Here is a 16,185-nt window from a genome sequence, read left to right on the forward strand (position 1 = left end):
ATTGTGGGATTTATAAGGCTACAAGGGCCATATTAAAATCAAACAAACAAAAAGCCATATTATTTACATCGCTCTACTTGCCTTCTGTTATATGAGGGCACATTCCCAAATTCCAAATTCTGATACCGAGAGACCCACCTTGTCAAAAATACATTCGTTCTGACAAACACTAAACCTAACCCTAACACAAACTAAACCTAACCCTAAGCATAACACAAACCCTAACTCTAACTTTAACCTTTAGCACTTAATCCTTGACCAAAGCTGTTATCACTATCCCTAACCCTAAATCTAACCCTTAATACTTAATCTTTATCACAGGCTTTATCACATTACATCTCACGCTAACCTTAACACAAACAAAACAAACAACAACAGATAGATATATTCTTTCTCTATTTCCTTTCTGAATTTTTCTAACTACTAACATGTTTCAGTGTGTTGTCTTAGTTTTCTAGGTCAGCCATGCAAGGCAAAGCAGATTAATTTGGCACAGAGTAAAGAATATGAACTTTGGATTTGGGCAAAGCTAGGTTTTTAATGCATATTTTTACATTTAGTAGTGTGAAGGTAGGCAAGTTTCTCAACCACTTTGAAAGCCTTTTCTCGCTTTTAAAAAGAAAAAGAAACAAAGTAATGGTTTTATTCTATTTTACATTCTACACACCAGCCCCCAACCCCCCCCACCCCCGCCCAGAAAACAATGTTTTTATTCCATCAACTATTTAACACATTCATTAAGCATCTCTAATGGACCCAAATATTTAACAACCACCCTTTGGACAGAGCCCCTTATTAGGTGTAGCTGAAAGAGAGAAGGTGGTGAGAATGACCCAAACTGCCCCTTAAGATGTAGCCATCGTGGAATAAATCACGTGGTGGCTTTCAAAAAAAAAAGTCATGGCCGTCAAGTAGACTCTGACTCATAGTGACCCTACAGTACAGAGTAAAACTGGTCCTGAGTTGCTATAAACACCTAACAGTTACTAAAACAGTAAAGGACCTGAAACATACTAGATCATCAAAACTTGTTAGCAAACTATCCCAGATGGGGGCCCAAAATTCAGGTTAGTGTCGGTGTGTTCTCGGCTCTGAAGTGATTACTCCATTTGTCGTCGTCGGGGGTCTGTTGCTGCTCTTTCCAGCGACCTCCTTCACACGGGCACTGTCTGCTTTCTGATCGTGTTTCAGAGAGTCTTATTCTCAGATGTTTGATGACTTCACCACAATGCATCTGTGGGCGGCTTCTTTATGTGGCTCTCTGCGGTCCTTAAAGGGCAGGGTAGAGCTACCCCCATGGATTTCCAAGATCAAAAACCTTTACAGGAGTAGAAAGCCTCCTCTTGATCCCTCGAGGCAGCTGGTGGTTTCTAACTGCTCTGGAAAATCCTCAGCATTTTACTCCCTTCCCTCTATCTGTCCTTCCGAGTCTTTGAATGGGCATGTTAATCTATTCTGATTAGATCTCAGCCTAATAACTTGTCACAAAACTCTTCTTTGTATTTATATTAGTACCCGTTCTTTCTGCTTTGTTTTAGATCAGTGGTGCCCAACCTGTGGGTTGTGACCCCTTTGGGGGTCAAATGACCCTTTCACAGGGGTCACCCGATTCATAACAGTAGCAAAATGACAGTTATGAAGTAGCAATGAAAATAATTTTATGGTTGGGGGGGTCACCACCACACGAGGAACTTTATTAAAGGGTCATAGCATTAGAAAGGCTGAGAACCACTGTTTTAGATGAAATTGTCAATGTGAACTTTTAATTCATGAACTCTTCTTCCAACCAAGTGCAGTCTTCTTTCTAATCCCATTTATCGTTGTTGTTTTTAATCAGTATATTTGTAAGGTGTCTGGTTGTTTATTTTCCTTACCTCCCACTTTTGCATTGGTCGCCTACATCCACAGTGAATTTATTTGCATCTTCACGTTTGGACAGCCTGGGACAGGACAGCACCTACGAGGGAAGGAGGAGGCGGCCCGATGATCAACACGTCCACTCTGACCAGAGACTTTCAGAGAAGCGCCCATGGCATGAAGGATGGAGTAGATGTTAACCTTGCTGACCGTGTCCAAGGACAGCAGAAAATGTCCAAGTCCCTGGTGAGTTGTTTTCCGGTATGTTTATTTCACACTTGGTCTTTCAGTGATGCTGACGAGATTTAATAAAGACATGGTGATCTGCTTCTGTACTGAAAACCAAACGACAAAACCAGTCTACGCCATCAAGTCGATCCTGACTCATAAGTGACCCTCTAGGGCAGAGTAGACCGGCCCCCGTGGGTTTCTGAGGCTGTGACTCTTGATGGGGATGGAAAGCTTCATCTGTCTCCTCCCCCTGTTGAGATAATCGCCTAGGAAACCCCACGAGGCAGGTCTACTCTGCCCTGTTCGGTCTCTGTGGGTCACAGTCATTCGCCTTGCCTGCGCATGGCAGCAGCAGTATTTACAGAATCCCTGGATGGCACAAATGATTTAAGTGGCTAGTGGTTCAGAACCACCCAGATGTGTCTGGCAGTCTCCCCAACGGTCACCGCCTTGGAAATCCTCTAGAGCAGTCTACCCTCACATTTGTCTGTGAGTTGTCGTTGACTGTATAGCACGGAAGGCAAAAACAGTGCAAACTAGTTACCCAGAAGTCAGCCAAATGACTTACCACAAGAGAAATTATTCTAACAAATACCCCCTAATCTTTAATCCTTTAAAAGTAGTGGTTCTCAACCTGTGGGTTGTGACCCCATTGGGGTCAAACGACCCTTTCACAGGGGTCGCCCAATTCTTTTTTGTGTGTGTGTGTGATTTGTTTTTATTGAATTTCTGGGGTCAGGGATGGATGAAATCCAACTGCAGTCACCAAAACACTCTGTTCCATCAGACGCACACTAGGAAGCGGTCCGCTGAAAGGCTAGTGGAAGCTCCCAGATTTCCGTGATGCAGCCGGAGCTCAGAGATGCAAACCCTCATTGTCCTGCTGGACAGAGTCCTGGGTGTAGTGTCTGAGAGGAGTGCTGGGGGCTGTCTGCTCAAGAATTAAGGCTCCGTCCTCTTCCATAGGTGAATCCTCATTGATGTTGAGAGACAGCGGCATGGAGTCTGAACCTTGCCATTCCCTGCTTTTTTTGCTCAAGGTTCCTCCAGATGCCCACCCCAATATATCCCCCCGTTATACTGTCAATCTCTTACTTAATCTGTCCTAGAGCATGTGTTCCATGGGGTGGAAGCCCTTCTTAGTTTTTCCCTGTGATCTGTTATCTCAGGCACAGAGAGAGCAGCATCAACACTTAAGGTGCCAATCTAAACTCAGTCCCACTTGATGGTCCACGTAGAGAGAGCCGGAGAGAGAGCGTGAGCAGCAGGGGCTCGCCCAATTCTTAACAGTAGCAAAATGACAGTGATGAAGTAGCAACAAAAATAATTTTATGGTTGGGGGTCACCACAACATGAGGAACTGTATTAAAGGGTCACAGCACTAAGAAGGTTGGAACCACTGTTTTAGGAGAACACTTCTCTGTAAGTAGCAGGCATTTAACCAGCAGGGGCAGTTAACCCCTTGAGTGATAGGGACAAAGGGAACCTGACTGCTCTTAAAGATAGGCATTTCTTAGCTGAGTAGGGAGGTGCTGTTATTATGAGACAGCGCCACATTAATATCAATAGAGGGCAGTTGTGGAGAAAACTATCTGGAGGATGTGTACTTTCAGCTGTATCTATATCCTGCAGACTGGAGGTTTTTCTTCTCACACGAGCGCTGGTCTTCCTAGCCGTGTTCATAAGTGTAGAGATTCGGCCACTTAACACTTCCATCCAGGGTCTCAGTTGGCCACAATGTGTCTTCTGTTTTCTTCACTCTTCAATCATTTGAGGAAATAAACATCTCCTGACTCCTATGATATGGGCTTCAGACTCTCTGGAGAATACGTCCATCTTTTTCTATATCTGTGCATAGAGGGGGATTCTTACGTCCCATTGCTGGTCAAGACCAAAACTTGGATGGCTGGTTACACAAACTCAATCTGCTTTCAAGACAGAACTTTTCCCATACAAAAGGTTCATTTAGCAGCAACTTGATTGAAAGGAGGGAGCAGAGAGTTTTAAAACTCTCTAGAAAACATTGAATCTGGGATTTCTGCAAGTGAATTTGTTGAACCCGATCTGAATGTTCTATTACAGGGCTTGTTACATGCCATTGTGTCAGTTCCACCCATACCCTGTGTGGACAACAGAATGGCGCCCGGCATAGCCCTGCGTCATCCTCACAACTGGAAATTCTCTGTACAGCCCATCAGTGTAACCACTGTGTCTGTACAGCTGGTTGAGGGCCTTCCTCTTGTTCACTGCCCCTGTCCTCTACCAGGCACGATATTCTTCTCCAGGGACTGCTCTCTCCTGACAGCATGGCCAACGTACTTTGGCAGAGTCTCAATCCTTACCTCTAAGAAGGCACTCTGGCTGTATTTCTTTCAAGACAGATTTGTATTTTTTTTCTTTTTTGACAGCCATGGTACTTTGAGTATTCTTCCCTAGCACCCAAATTCAAACACATCGATTCTTCTGTCTTCCTTATTCCATGTCCAGCTTTTGCAATGTATATGAGGTGATTGAAAAGACCATGGCTTGGGTCAGGTGCAGCTCCATCCTCAAAGTAATATCCTTGCTTTTAACGCTCTAAGGAGGTCCTGTGCAAAAGATTTACTCTTGACTTTTTTGATCTTTTGATCTCTTGACTGCTGCTGCTATGAGCACTGATAATGAATCCAAGCAAGATTAAATCTGTGACAGCTTCCTTCTTTTCTCCATTATCACCTTACCTATTGGTGCAATTGCAAGTATTAAGTTCCCCGCAGAGATACACCGAGGCCAGGCTAGAGAGAAAGAAACGGAGAAGTGCTTCTGGGGCGAGATTCACAGATTCACCAACTTCAGCAGCGGGTCAGTGAAGTAACACTGCCTGGGAGGGAGGGGCGAGCAGAGAGAGACAGAAGCCGGCCCCCAAGGCTTAAGCTGGTCTGGAGGGGAGGGTAAAACAATAAAGGGAGAGAGAGTTGCAGCTTAGGGGGCTCTAAGCCGCCTCCATCCATAAGAATTCCAAGGTAAGGTATAGGGTGGTTCTTTGATGCTGAGCAGATGGCTCATTGATCTGGGGCCTTTGCAGTTAGCGGTCTTGGTCCGATGGGGGGTGGGGGGGGGCAGGCTTTTTCTAATGTCCCCCGACCGGTACCTGACCCAACAGTGAGGATTTTGGTTTTCTTTACATTGAACTGTAGTTCACACCAAAAGCTTGATCTTTGTCAGCAAGTGCTTCAAACCTCCTCAGTTTCAGTAAGCAAGGTTTTGTCATCTACATATGAAAAGTTGGTAAGCCTTCCTCCAATCTTGATGCTACTTTGTTTTTCTTTTAAGCCGGCTTCTCTGATTATTTGCACCACATACAGATTGAATGAGTATGGTGAGGAGGATCAACTCTGACACACCTTTGCTGATTTTAAGCCATCAACATTCCCTTTTTTTGTTTGCATAACTGCCTTTTGTACAGGTTCCACATGAGCACAATGAAGTGTTCTGGATTTGAATTCTTAAGGCTAGCCATAGTTTGTTATGATGCACACATTTGATGCCTTCCATAGTCCATAAAACAAAAATAAACATCTTACTGGTATCCTCTGACATCAACCATGATATCCTTTGTTCCAGGCCCTCTTTTGAATCCAGCCTGAACCTCTGGCAGCTCCCTGTCAATGTACTGCTGCAACCATTGTTGGATGATCTTCAGCAAAATTTTACTTGCATGTGATTTAATGAGATTCTTCTACAAAGTGAGCTTTCTGTTGGGTCACTTTTCTTTGGAATGGGTACAAATATCCTGGCATAGACAGTGCTTCATCAGCTTGTGGAAACATTTCAATTGATATTCCATCAATTCCTGGAGCCTTGTTTTTGGCTAATGCTGTCAGTGTACCTTCAGTTTCTACCTTTAGTACCACTGTTTCTGGCTCATAGGCTATTACTACCTCCTGAAATGGTGGAATGTCAAGTCTGGGGGACCAGCCTCCACAGTTGAGAGGGAGCTAAGAAGTGGGTGTGTAATTAAAAGGAAAGAAATAAAGGACAACAGACAAGGCATGCAAGGGCTCACTCACCTCTTCCATGGAGTCTGGAACCAGAGTGAGAGTAATGTAATTTCTCACAAGCTAATATCATCTTGGGCATGCAGGCCATGGTACACACTTATAACAGGAAGGGGTTGTATTAGAGGCATACATGTAACAGGAGGGGGACAAACTAGAGGTATGCACCCAATAGGAAGAGGAGGTACTAGAAGCATACATGTGATAGGAAGGTGCATACTTCTAGAGTTAAGATGAAGTCCCAACCTTGGTTATCTCTGAGCTGGCTTGACCTAGGGTGTGTCTGAGCTCTTCTCCAGGGGAACAATCTCAGGGGAACAATCTGTGATGCTTAACAGAAGGGAGTGGGCCTTACTTAGGCTGGGACAGACAATAGGGTGATTGCTCTTCCTGGCAGACAACCTTCAGGCAAGTAGCCTTCAAGCAGTTCTTTCAAGTGTATATAGTAGCAACCGTGTGCGTTGGCAAAATTGGCATTATTTTGGGGGTGGGGGGGTGGACATCATGGGGAACAACGTTTACTTAGGAGAATGTTACTGGGATGCATCTCCACCCCACGAACATGAAGGCCTCCCTCCACGAGGATCCTGGCCTCCCAGACTCCTTAAAATGAGTGTAGAGAATTTGTCCACGTAGTCTCTCTTCCCAGTTCTCAGTTCCATCAGTCAACTATTTCTTTTTGGTACAGTAACTGTGTATTCCTGCCCTCTTTGGATGCTTTCTGCATCGTTCAGTATTGCTCACTGAATCTGCCAGTATTGCAACTCGAGGCTTACATTTTTCTCTGTTGTAGTTCTTTCAGTTGAAGATATGCTGTGCGTTCCTTCTTTTGCATTTTCTAACTCTAGGTCTTTACATCTTTCATTGTAATATTTTACTTTCTCTTCTTAGGCTGCCCTTTGACATTGTCTGTTCAGCCCTTTCACTGCATCATTTCTCCCATGTGCCTCAGCTGCTTTACGATGAAGAGCACATTTCAGAGTCTTTTGTGGCATCCACTTTGGTCTTTGTCTTCTTTCTAGTCTTTTGAATGACCTTTGCCTTCTTCCGGAATGGTGTCCTTGCTGCCCTCTAACAGCGCATCCGTCTTCTGTCATTAGTGTTCAATGTGTCAAATCTATTCTTAAGATATTCTCAAAACTTTAAGTTCTCAAGGTCATTTTTTGGCTCTTGTGGACGTGTTTGTTTTCAGCTTCAACCTTACCTACATGTGAGCAATTCATGGCCTGCCCACAGCTGGCCAGCCTGGTTTTAGCTGCTGATATTACACTTCTCCTTTGTCTCTTCCCACACATGTAGTTAATTTGGTTTGTGTGTGTTCCTCTGGAAAAGTCCATGTGTAGAGTCACTGTGTTGTTGAAAAAAGATGTTTCCTATGAACATTGGTCTCGCAAAATTCTATCATGCAATCAAGCTTCTGTTCATCACCATGACCATATTTTCCAACTGCTTTTCCTTTCTGTGTTTCCGACTTTTGCATTCCAATTACCAATAGTAAATAATCATGATCAATTACAGAGCTTAGTGTCATTCCAAGATGTGGTTGTAGTCTTCACCTGGGAAGAATGGCAGCTACTGGACTCGGTTCAGAAGAACCTCTACAAAGATGTCATGTTGGAGAATTATAGCAACCTAGTATCATTAGGTAAGTGGAACTTCACTGATTGCCATAGTAAACCCAATCAATTGCTTTTCCATTTACAATGTTAAAAGAGGCTGGGCTTCATGAGTCCATTCAATTTGTAGACTCGAGTGTCATATGTCATAGATCAGGGGTCCTCAAACTACGGTCCGAGGGCCCCATGCGGCCCACTGAGGACATTTATCCAGCCCGCTGGGTGTTTTTGCCGCCGCTGCCTGCCCTGCTTAGCAGCCAACTCGTCCAGTGTGCATAGGAATTTGTTCATAGTTGTTTTTTAAACTATAGTCTGGCCCTCCAACGGTCTGAGGGACAGTAAACTGGCCCCCTGTTTAAAGAGTCTGAGGACCCCTGCCCTAGATTCTTAGTAGTTTCTGATTCCTGAGAGTTTTGCCCTCATCTGTACAGAAAGGCCTTTTACTTTATCAAAGTGCACACGGTCCAGCTCCTTAAATGTCCTAATTCTTCAGAAATCTTGTATCACAAGTTGTGTCCACTAACTTGGCTGACAAGTGTATTGGTCCTGTGACTAGGGTACCAGGCTACGAAAGCAGATGTGGCCATCCATTTGCAACAAGGAAAACCATGGGTGGGAGAGGAAGAAATCCAAAGTCCAGTACATCCAGGTGAGTAAGTGATCAAATAACCTATGGGCAAAATAGGAGTTAAACCATCAATAATAGGGAGGTACTCTGAAATGTTTGGGAAAATCTTCCTGAAATTCTTAAACCTTGGAAAAAACCATCTGGGACAAGTTCTTCATGTTGCTTCTATTTTTTAATCTCCTTGTATTCTGTATGGGAACTCTTTTTCTTTTTTTCTTAGTGGGGAGGGGAGGGTGTGTGTATGTGAATTTTGCTTAAAAGTTGTGTTTTTAATCACATGTATTTTAAAACCTTATGAAAATATACTTAATACCATCTCAATAATTTTCGACATGCAGAATTCAGTGACATTGACTACATTTTTCAGATTGTGATCCATTCTCACTACCTTATTGCAAATTGTTTTACCACCATAAACTCAATACCCCCTATTTGGCTTGATCTTTTATAATAAGACACTTCTTTCTTTTCTATACTCCGATCAGATTCCTTTTTGTCTGCTCATGGAACATACTTTCCTCATTAATCTTTTTCTCTAGACTTCTCAATTTTTTGGTATCGTCTAATGCATGCCATACCTGTGCACCCTCTTCTTATATGTTAAAGCACTCATGAATTTCCGCTTCTCAAGTTGTGACTGCTCATACCTCTGTAATGCCTTGGACTTTTGTACTGTACCCAGAGTCTAATTTCTTCTCCTTTCCTTGACCTTTGCTACGAGATTCTACTTCTGTTACATGATCGTGGTTGATTCATTGGTTTCCTTTCTAGAAGATGCCTGGCAAGTTGAACAATCAGAATGGTACCAAGACAACCAAGGCAAACTTGAAATGATGGAGAGTCACCGCAAAAATGATGAATTTGGGAAAATGTCTCATCCAAGCTCAAGCATCGATGTTCCTTTACAGTATACATCTTATATATTTGGAAAACATTGGAAATCAAATCCAGAATACATTATTCAGAATAGAAACTATGTAATAAATGAAGCTGATTTTAATGAATATAACAAGTTATTTCCTCATACTAAATATGACACAACTCATAATGGATCGAAATACAGAGTATATAATGAATGCACAAAATCTTTCCACCATAAATCACAGCTTGTTAAAAACTGGAAAAGTCAAGCAAGACAAAAGCCCTATTATTGCAGTGAATGTGGAAAAACCTTCTCTCAGAAGTCAGACCTCATTAAGCATCATAGAATCCACACAGGTGAGAGACCCTATGGCTGCAATAAATGTCTGAAAGCCTTCAGGAGAAAGTCCCATCTCATTTTACACCTGCGAACCCATACAGGAGAGAGACCTTACAAATGCAATACCTGTGGTAAAGCCTTTATTGATAAGTCATGCCTTAATAAACACCAGAGAATTCACACAGTAGAGAAACGGTTTGTGTGTAGTCTATGTCAGAAAAGCTTCAAGGATAAATCACAACTTAATCTGCATAAAAGAAATCATACAGGAGAGAAACCTCACAGGTGTAATGAATGTCAAAGAAGCTTCAACAGTAAATCACAACTCATTAACCATCAAAGAACTCACACAGGAGAGAAACCTTTTGGGTGCAGTGAATGTGGCAAAACATTCCCCTTTAAGTTTAGTCTCGTTTTACATCAGAAAATTCATACAGGAGAGAAACCCTATGTATGCAGGGAATGTGGGAAAGCCTTCATCCAGAATTCTAAACTCACCAGACACCAGAGAATTCACACAGGGGAGAAACGTTTTAGTTGCAGTGAATGTGGAAAAGGCTTTAATGGAAAGTCAGTTCTTAATACACATCAGAGAACTCACACAGGAGAGAAACCCTACGGATGCGATGAATGTGGGAAAACGTTCCGAATAAAGTTAAGTTTTATTTTACATCAAAGAACACATATAGGTGAGAGACCCTATGAATGCAATCAGTGCCCGAAATCTTTCACCCAAAAATCAAACCTCACTACTCATCAGAGGTCTCACAATGGTGAGAAACCTTATGCATGTGGTGAATGTCAGAAAGCCTTCAGCCGGAAGTCATCTCTCCTTATGCACCAGAGAATTCACTCAGGAGAGAAACCTTATGAATGCATTGAATGTGGAAAAGCGTTTTCCTCCAAGTTTAGCCTTGTGGTTCACCAGAGAACTCACACAGGAGAGAAACCTTATGAATGTGGTGTCTGTCAGAAATCTTTTGCTCAGAAATCGCAACTTCTCAGACACCAAGGCACTCACACGGGGGAGAAACCTTATAAATGCAGTGAGTGTTGGAAAACTTTCTCCCACAAATGTAGACTCCTTTTACATCAGAAAAGTCACGGAGGAGAGGAACCACAGATATGAATATCTGAAAGTTAATGAGAATGTATAGTTCATTGTATCACAGTTTATTAGAGGAGTGGGACACAAGACTGCATTGAATGCAAATAAGCTTTTTTCAAGCAGACACCTTTATACCCATCAGAGGACTACTATACAAGATTGAATTCTGGGCATGAAAAAATGCCTTTTCCAATAAATGTCAATTGAGTATAGCCTAAAGACTTCAAGCAGAAAGGATTATCTCTGTGTTTAATCATTGTGTGGGTGATGATAGCATGAAATTAAACTACACTATCAGACAATTGATATTGTTTGAATTGTGTTCCTATATAATTGGCCCAGTGACATGAGATATCTGTCTTCACGATCGTGAAAAATCACCATCAACGCTAGCCCAGAGCTGATTATGAGATGGGGGATAAATCTACCATCTCTTTTTTTTTTTTATCCCCCATTTCTGTGATTAGCCATCCCTCCCACTTCTCTTCTGGGTTTTATAAGTTATTGAAGTGGTCACACTGAACTCAAAGACCATACTATTATGGGGTTTAATGGGAAAGCAGCAGGTTTCAATTAAGGATAAGGGAAGACTAACACTGCTCTTTTGTCAGGACTTCTCCCTCAGCCCCTGGGCCCCTCAGCTTGGCTTCTGCTCTGCTGGGTGAAGTCCTGCAAAATTATTTAACTCTGCCAATAAGTCCTCAGAGGCATCCCACTGCCCAGCAGCCTCCTGATGGATGACAACATGCCCACTGAAATCCCTTCAGTGGCGGAGGAGAGCCCCGCCTGCTGTCTCTTAGTTTTGTTTCAACTGCCACCACTTCTCTTACTCTGATGCCATTGCCACTGTTAACAGGTCGCTCTCTGTCTCAATGGCTTGGTAGACACATGTGACTTCCTGTAAGTTTTGCAAGTAGTAAGGAAAGTGAGTAACAGTAACCCAAGGTTAATTCATATGAAGCTGTGGTAAGACATAACTCCTCCCTTCAACCTTCTTACCAAGTCACCAGTCATCCCAAAGTGCCCTGAGGCACCATTCTCTGCCAGGGAACCTCCTGACTGAAGACTTGGATTGGGAAGCTCCCTGCACAGGATCTTGCTGATCACCTGATTCTGCCGCTGCCAGTTCTGTGTTGCTGCTACAAACCGTCTTAACTTCTATCGTGTTACAGTTTTCCATCTTTTGGGTCTACGAAGTTCTCTTCACAGGTACAGTTTGTAGAGTGGACATGTTCTTCCAACTCTCTCTTAATGGTAATAGGTCCCCCCTTGTCTCTTTGCTTCTCTATATCTTACTTCTCACAACCCAAGCAGGGGTGTGACTTCAGTAAGGCCGTGAAGTATAGCTATTTGAATACAGTGGTTTGAGTCATACCCTCTGGTAAGCTTGCAGCCACATGAATTACTATGGCTTTTGTCATGTCTGTAAGGAGCCTTAGTGGCTTAGTGGGTTCTCTGTTTGGCTGCTAATTTCCAACATCAATGTTTAAAACTCCGTCTTATCTGTAGGAGAAAGATGAGGCTTTCTGCTCCCGTAAGGATTTATAGACCAGGGTGTGCACAAGGGCCAGTGCTACCAGGTCACAAAGGGTGGCTATGAGTTGGGGTCCACTTGGTGGCTGCGAGTTTGGTGTTTTTGAGCCACAGTCTGTGATTCCCACCAGAAGCGTAGGTGGGACCATGCAGAGAAAATAGGGCTTATTTCCTCTGTTCCTAATGAGTCTAGGAAAGAGAAGGTAGGGGAAGATGCTGATAGAGTTGTATGATTCCATTGTGAGTGGTGGTTATGGCTGAATTGCAGCTGTAAAAACTTGGAACTCTGAAGGTGGGGATTGGTCAGTTTTGCCATCCTGCTGGGTATTGCCCCGTTCCAGAACCAGGAGTCGGGAAATCTCACCGATACCAAGAAAGAAGTGGCAAGAGTGGAGCACATCCTCTGGACACTAAGGGCCCTGCATGCTGAATTTCCCAAATCCAAGCGGGGGAACTGTGAAAATAGAGGAAATGCAGCAGCAGGGACAGAATACGAAGAAACTAAAGCAAATATTAAGAAATATTCTATATTTTTATGAATGTCAGGAATCATTTTCTCATTGATACCACTTTATAAAGGAAATTATTTACCTTTAAAATTTACCTTTAGTGTGACAAACCAAATCTATACTGGGTACCCTCAAGTCAATTCCAGCTCAGTGACCCACAGGGCAGGGTAGAACTGCCCCTATGGGTTTTTAAAAATAACTTTAAAATAGTCATAAGCCTCATCTTTCCCCTAAGGAGTGGCAGGTTTTGACCATCTTAAATTTGTATATGAATACACCTGTCAGAAAGCAAAAAAACAAATCTGGGAACAGTCTCTATGTAATCATTTGTATATTTTTATAAAACTAAATCACATTTAGAAGTTGCATGCTAGTGTAAGAATTGAGAATACGTAATACATATGTTTAAACATTTTCTCATCTACATTGAGACTTTACATCATCATCGAACCTAAATTGTAATTAGACTGCAAGGACTCATTATTTTAATATGAAATTCCAATAAAATATCTTTTTTTTTTTTTTTAAGTTTGCTATGTATTGGTATTCTGAGTGGGTGGGGAAGTTTTTGTGCCCCTTGAGGAAAAAGTATATTTCATCAATTTATAGATGCACATTTCAAGGAAGAAGAAAAACTAGTAACAAACAGTAGCTGAAGGATGATTGCATGGAGGCTGTGATAAGGCATACCTCCTTCCGCCAACCTTTTTCACCTATTCACGTCATCCCAAAGTGCCCTGAAGACATGGATTCTGACCCACAGGAAGTGGTATCTAGTTAGTAGTATGGAATATTCAAGCAGAGAAACCTTTCTGGGTGGTAGATATAAAATAGTGTGCTATTTAGCCAGCGGCTTCTGAGATTGGATGAGATGCATTAGAAATCATGTTAATAAGGGTTGTTGTTTTTTCTACATTTAAAGAGGAGGAGGACGCTGAGCAAGATGCACTGACACAGTGGCTGTGACAATGGGCTGAAACACCTAACAGTTGTGAGAAGGGGCAGAATCGGCTGATTTTACTCTCTCTCCTGCACATGTAGTGGCTCTGTGAGTTGGAACCAACTCAGCAGCACCTAACCATGATTTAGGTGGGCCTTGGCAGCACAGAGGTTATGAGTTAGCCTGCTAACCACAAAGTCAGCAGTTCAAAGCCACCCGCTGCTCAGTGGGAGAGAGCGACGAGGCTTTCTACTCCTGTAAAGAGTTACCATCTTAGGTACCATCCTGAGTTACTCAAAGGGAGTTTGGTTTGGGGCTGGGATTTAGTGGTTAAGAAAGAACTCACCTGCTGCCTAAAAGGTTGATGGTTCGAATCCAGCGGCTCTGGGAGAAAGTGGGACGGTCTGCTTTCATGAAGATGACCGCTTTAAAACCTCTGAGGCAGTTCTCTTTCATCAGGGCTGTGAATATGAGAGGTTCTTATATAATAAAGAATTTGTCTCGCTGTTGTCTCTGGTTTCTGAGAAGTAACCACAACCACTGCTAGTTGCCACCACTTAGGGCAACCCCCTGTGATCGGTGTGTTCCATAGAGAAGCAGTCATTGTAGATAGCTGTGGGTGGACCGCAGCCTCCCACTAAGCCTTCTGGATTTCACATGGGATGAGAGTGTATTTCTATGAGAAAGTGGTATGGGTCTGGTTTCTGACTTCTGCCTGTACAACGAGGAAGGAGAATCTGAACCGCAGCTCCAGGCCGATTCCTATGAAGCAGAGGTCAGACCTGCCTGCATGTGCCACATTGCTTCATTGTGTAGCCCACTGCCCGCCCTAAAGAACTGTCTACTTCTCAGCTGGGTTTAAAACTCAATGATTGCAATAACCACACAGAACTCACAATACTCAAGATTAGGGGGGTGATTAGGGAAGTTAACAGGTAATTTAGGGTCAGAAATGTTCGAGTTTCTTATCATTTAGCCATGCAGCTTATGCCCAGCTTGGGCAATGTTAAAAAAACTCTTTTGAGATTTTCTGGTAAATGCCCCAAAGCTACTCTGTTACTTCCAGAAAGCCTCTATCTGAAGGTGCTCCGCTCTAGCTCTGTCAACAAAACGATTTTCCTTGATTGAAGGATCTGGAGACCACCCATTGTACCAGCCAGCCTGTTACTCAAAGCCCCTGAATAGTTTTGCCGTCTTGGCCAGGAAACCTACTGCTCTGCCTCACACTCTTGGTTCTGCTGCCTTTGCTTGTCTGGGGTTACAGCGGTCTCCTGGTTCAAGGCAGCATCTTGTGATCTTTACTAAAGGACACCCTCCACTGGCACTTTCACTGAGATGGCTCAGTTAATTTAGAAGGATGCGGGGGACCAGCCTCCACAACCGAACTGGGTCCTAAGGGGCAGTTGTGTAATTGGAGGGTAAATTAAAGAAAATTCAGACTAGGCATGCAAGGGCTCACCTCTTCCATGGAGACCACAACCAGAGTGAGGGCCAATGTATTCTCCAACAGGCTTATATATAGTCCTGGGCTAGCAAGTTCCAGTAGACAAACAACCGGAAGGGGATGTGCTAGCGGCATATACATGACGGGAAGGTACATACGTAACATGATCTGTGGGTTCTATAGAGTTAAGATGGCAGCTTAACCTGGGTTGTTTTGAAGCTGGCTTGAACCTGTGTCCATAAGCTCTTCTCCCAGGGAGCAATCTTTGATTCTTATCAGAAGGTAGTGGCCCTTTGGGCTAGTCTGATTGGTGTTGATGCAGATGACAGATAACCTTCGTGCAGATAACCTTCAAGTGTATAGTAGCAGCCATATGCTTGCAAGCAGCATCTTAAAATTTCCATTATTACAGGGGACATTGTGGTGAATAACTTTAAGACAATGTGACTGGGATTCATCTCCGACTCACAGCTGTGAAGACCTCTCTCCATGAGAGTCCAGACTCCTTAAATTAGAGCCTAAATAATTTGTATACACTCTCTTACCGATTCTCAGTTTCCCACAGAAGGATGGCAACACTGATCACCCCCCCACCCCATGTCTAGAGTTCTATTCACCCTGTGATATGGTCTCACCCCACTTGGGTGTAGTGTAAATAAAAATCTACATGATTAACAAATGATCTTATCCCCTTGGTGGGCCACAAACACCTCACATTTGCAAAGTTCTACCCAGTCATTTGGTGAGAATTACAAAGTCTGACTAGAAGAGCCAGGCCAGATAATTCACTCTACCACAGTTACTCTAAATAAATTACATTAAGGAGAGGCCTCAGCGTGGGTACTAGCTGCTTTGGAAGACCAAGTAGGTGATTAGAAGGTTGGGGCCTTCAACTCTAAGCTACTGGCACCACCTTTGGAGGTTGGGAGGGGTTATAGAATGGATTGGAGATGGAATTTAACCAAACTGCACCAAAATTTGAGTGAACTTCCCAGGTTGACGGTCCACTTTTTACAACAGGGTAGTGGCATCCCAGACTTTAATGAACAACCCAACTTTCAGGTCTTTCAGCATGCAGAGA

General features: G+C 43.1%; 1 protein-coding gene across 3 annotated transcripts in view; it reads left to right on the top strand.

Moving 5' to 3' along the window:
• Positions 1-10,984, top strand: part of LOC105979348 (zinc finger protein 84-like) — an 18,295-nt gene extending 7,311 nt beyond the window's left edge. Inside the window, exons 2-5 of one of the 3 annotated variants that reach the window (XM_045292542.1) lie at positions 1,940-2,103; positions 7,644-7,770; positions 8,298-8,390; positions 9,141-10,984. In XM_045292542.1, the coding sequence (XP_045148477.1) occupies positions 1,984-2,103; positions 7,644-7,770; positions 8,298-8,390; positions 9,141-10,699 (1,899 nt within the window). In that variant the 5' untranslated portion in view covers positions 1,940-1,983 and the 3' untranslated portion in view covers positions 10,700-10,984. Of the gene's footprint in view, positions 1-1,908; positions 2,104-7,643; positions 7,771-8,297; positions 8,391-9,140 lie in introns of those variants that run through there. The other 2 variants (XM_045292541.1, XM_045292540.1) reach the window with 2 other exon arrangements.
• The last annotated feature ends 5,201 nt before the right edge of the window (positions 10,985-16,185 follow it).

The sequence above is a fragment of the Echinops telfairi genome, unplaced genomic scaffold (assembly GCF_000313985.2).
Source record: "Echinops telfairi isolate 266 unplaced genomic scaffold, ASM31398v2 ScPeMD7_655;HRSCAF=1070, whole genome shotgun sequence".
Classification (NCBI taxonomy): Eukaryota; Metazoa; Chordata; class Mammalia; order Afrosoricida; family Tenrecidae; genus Echinops; species Echinops telfairi.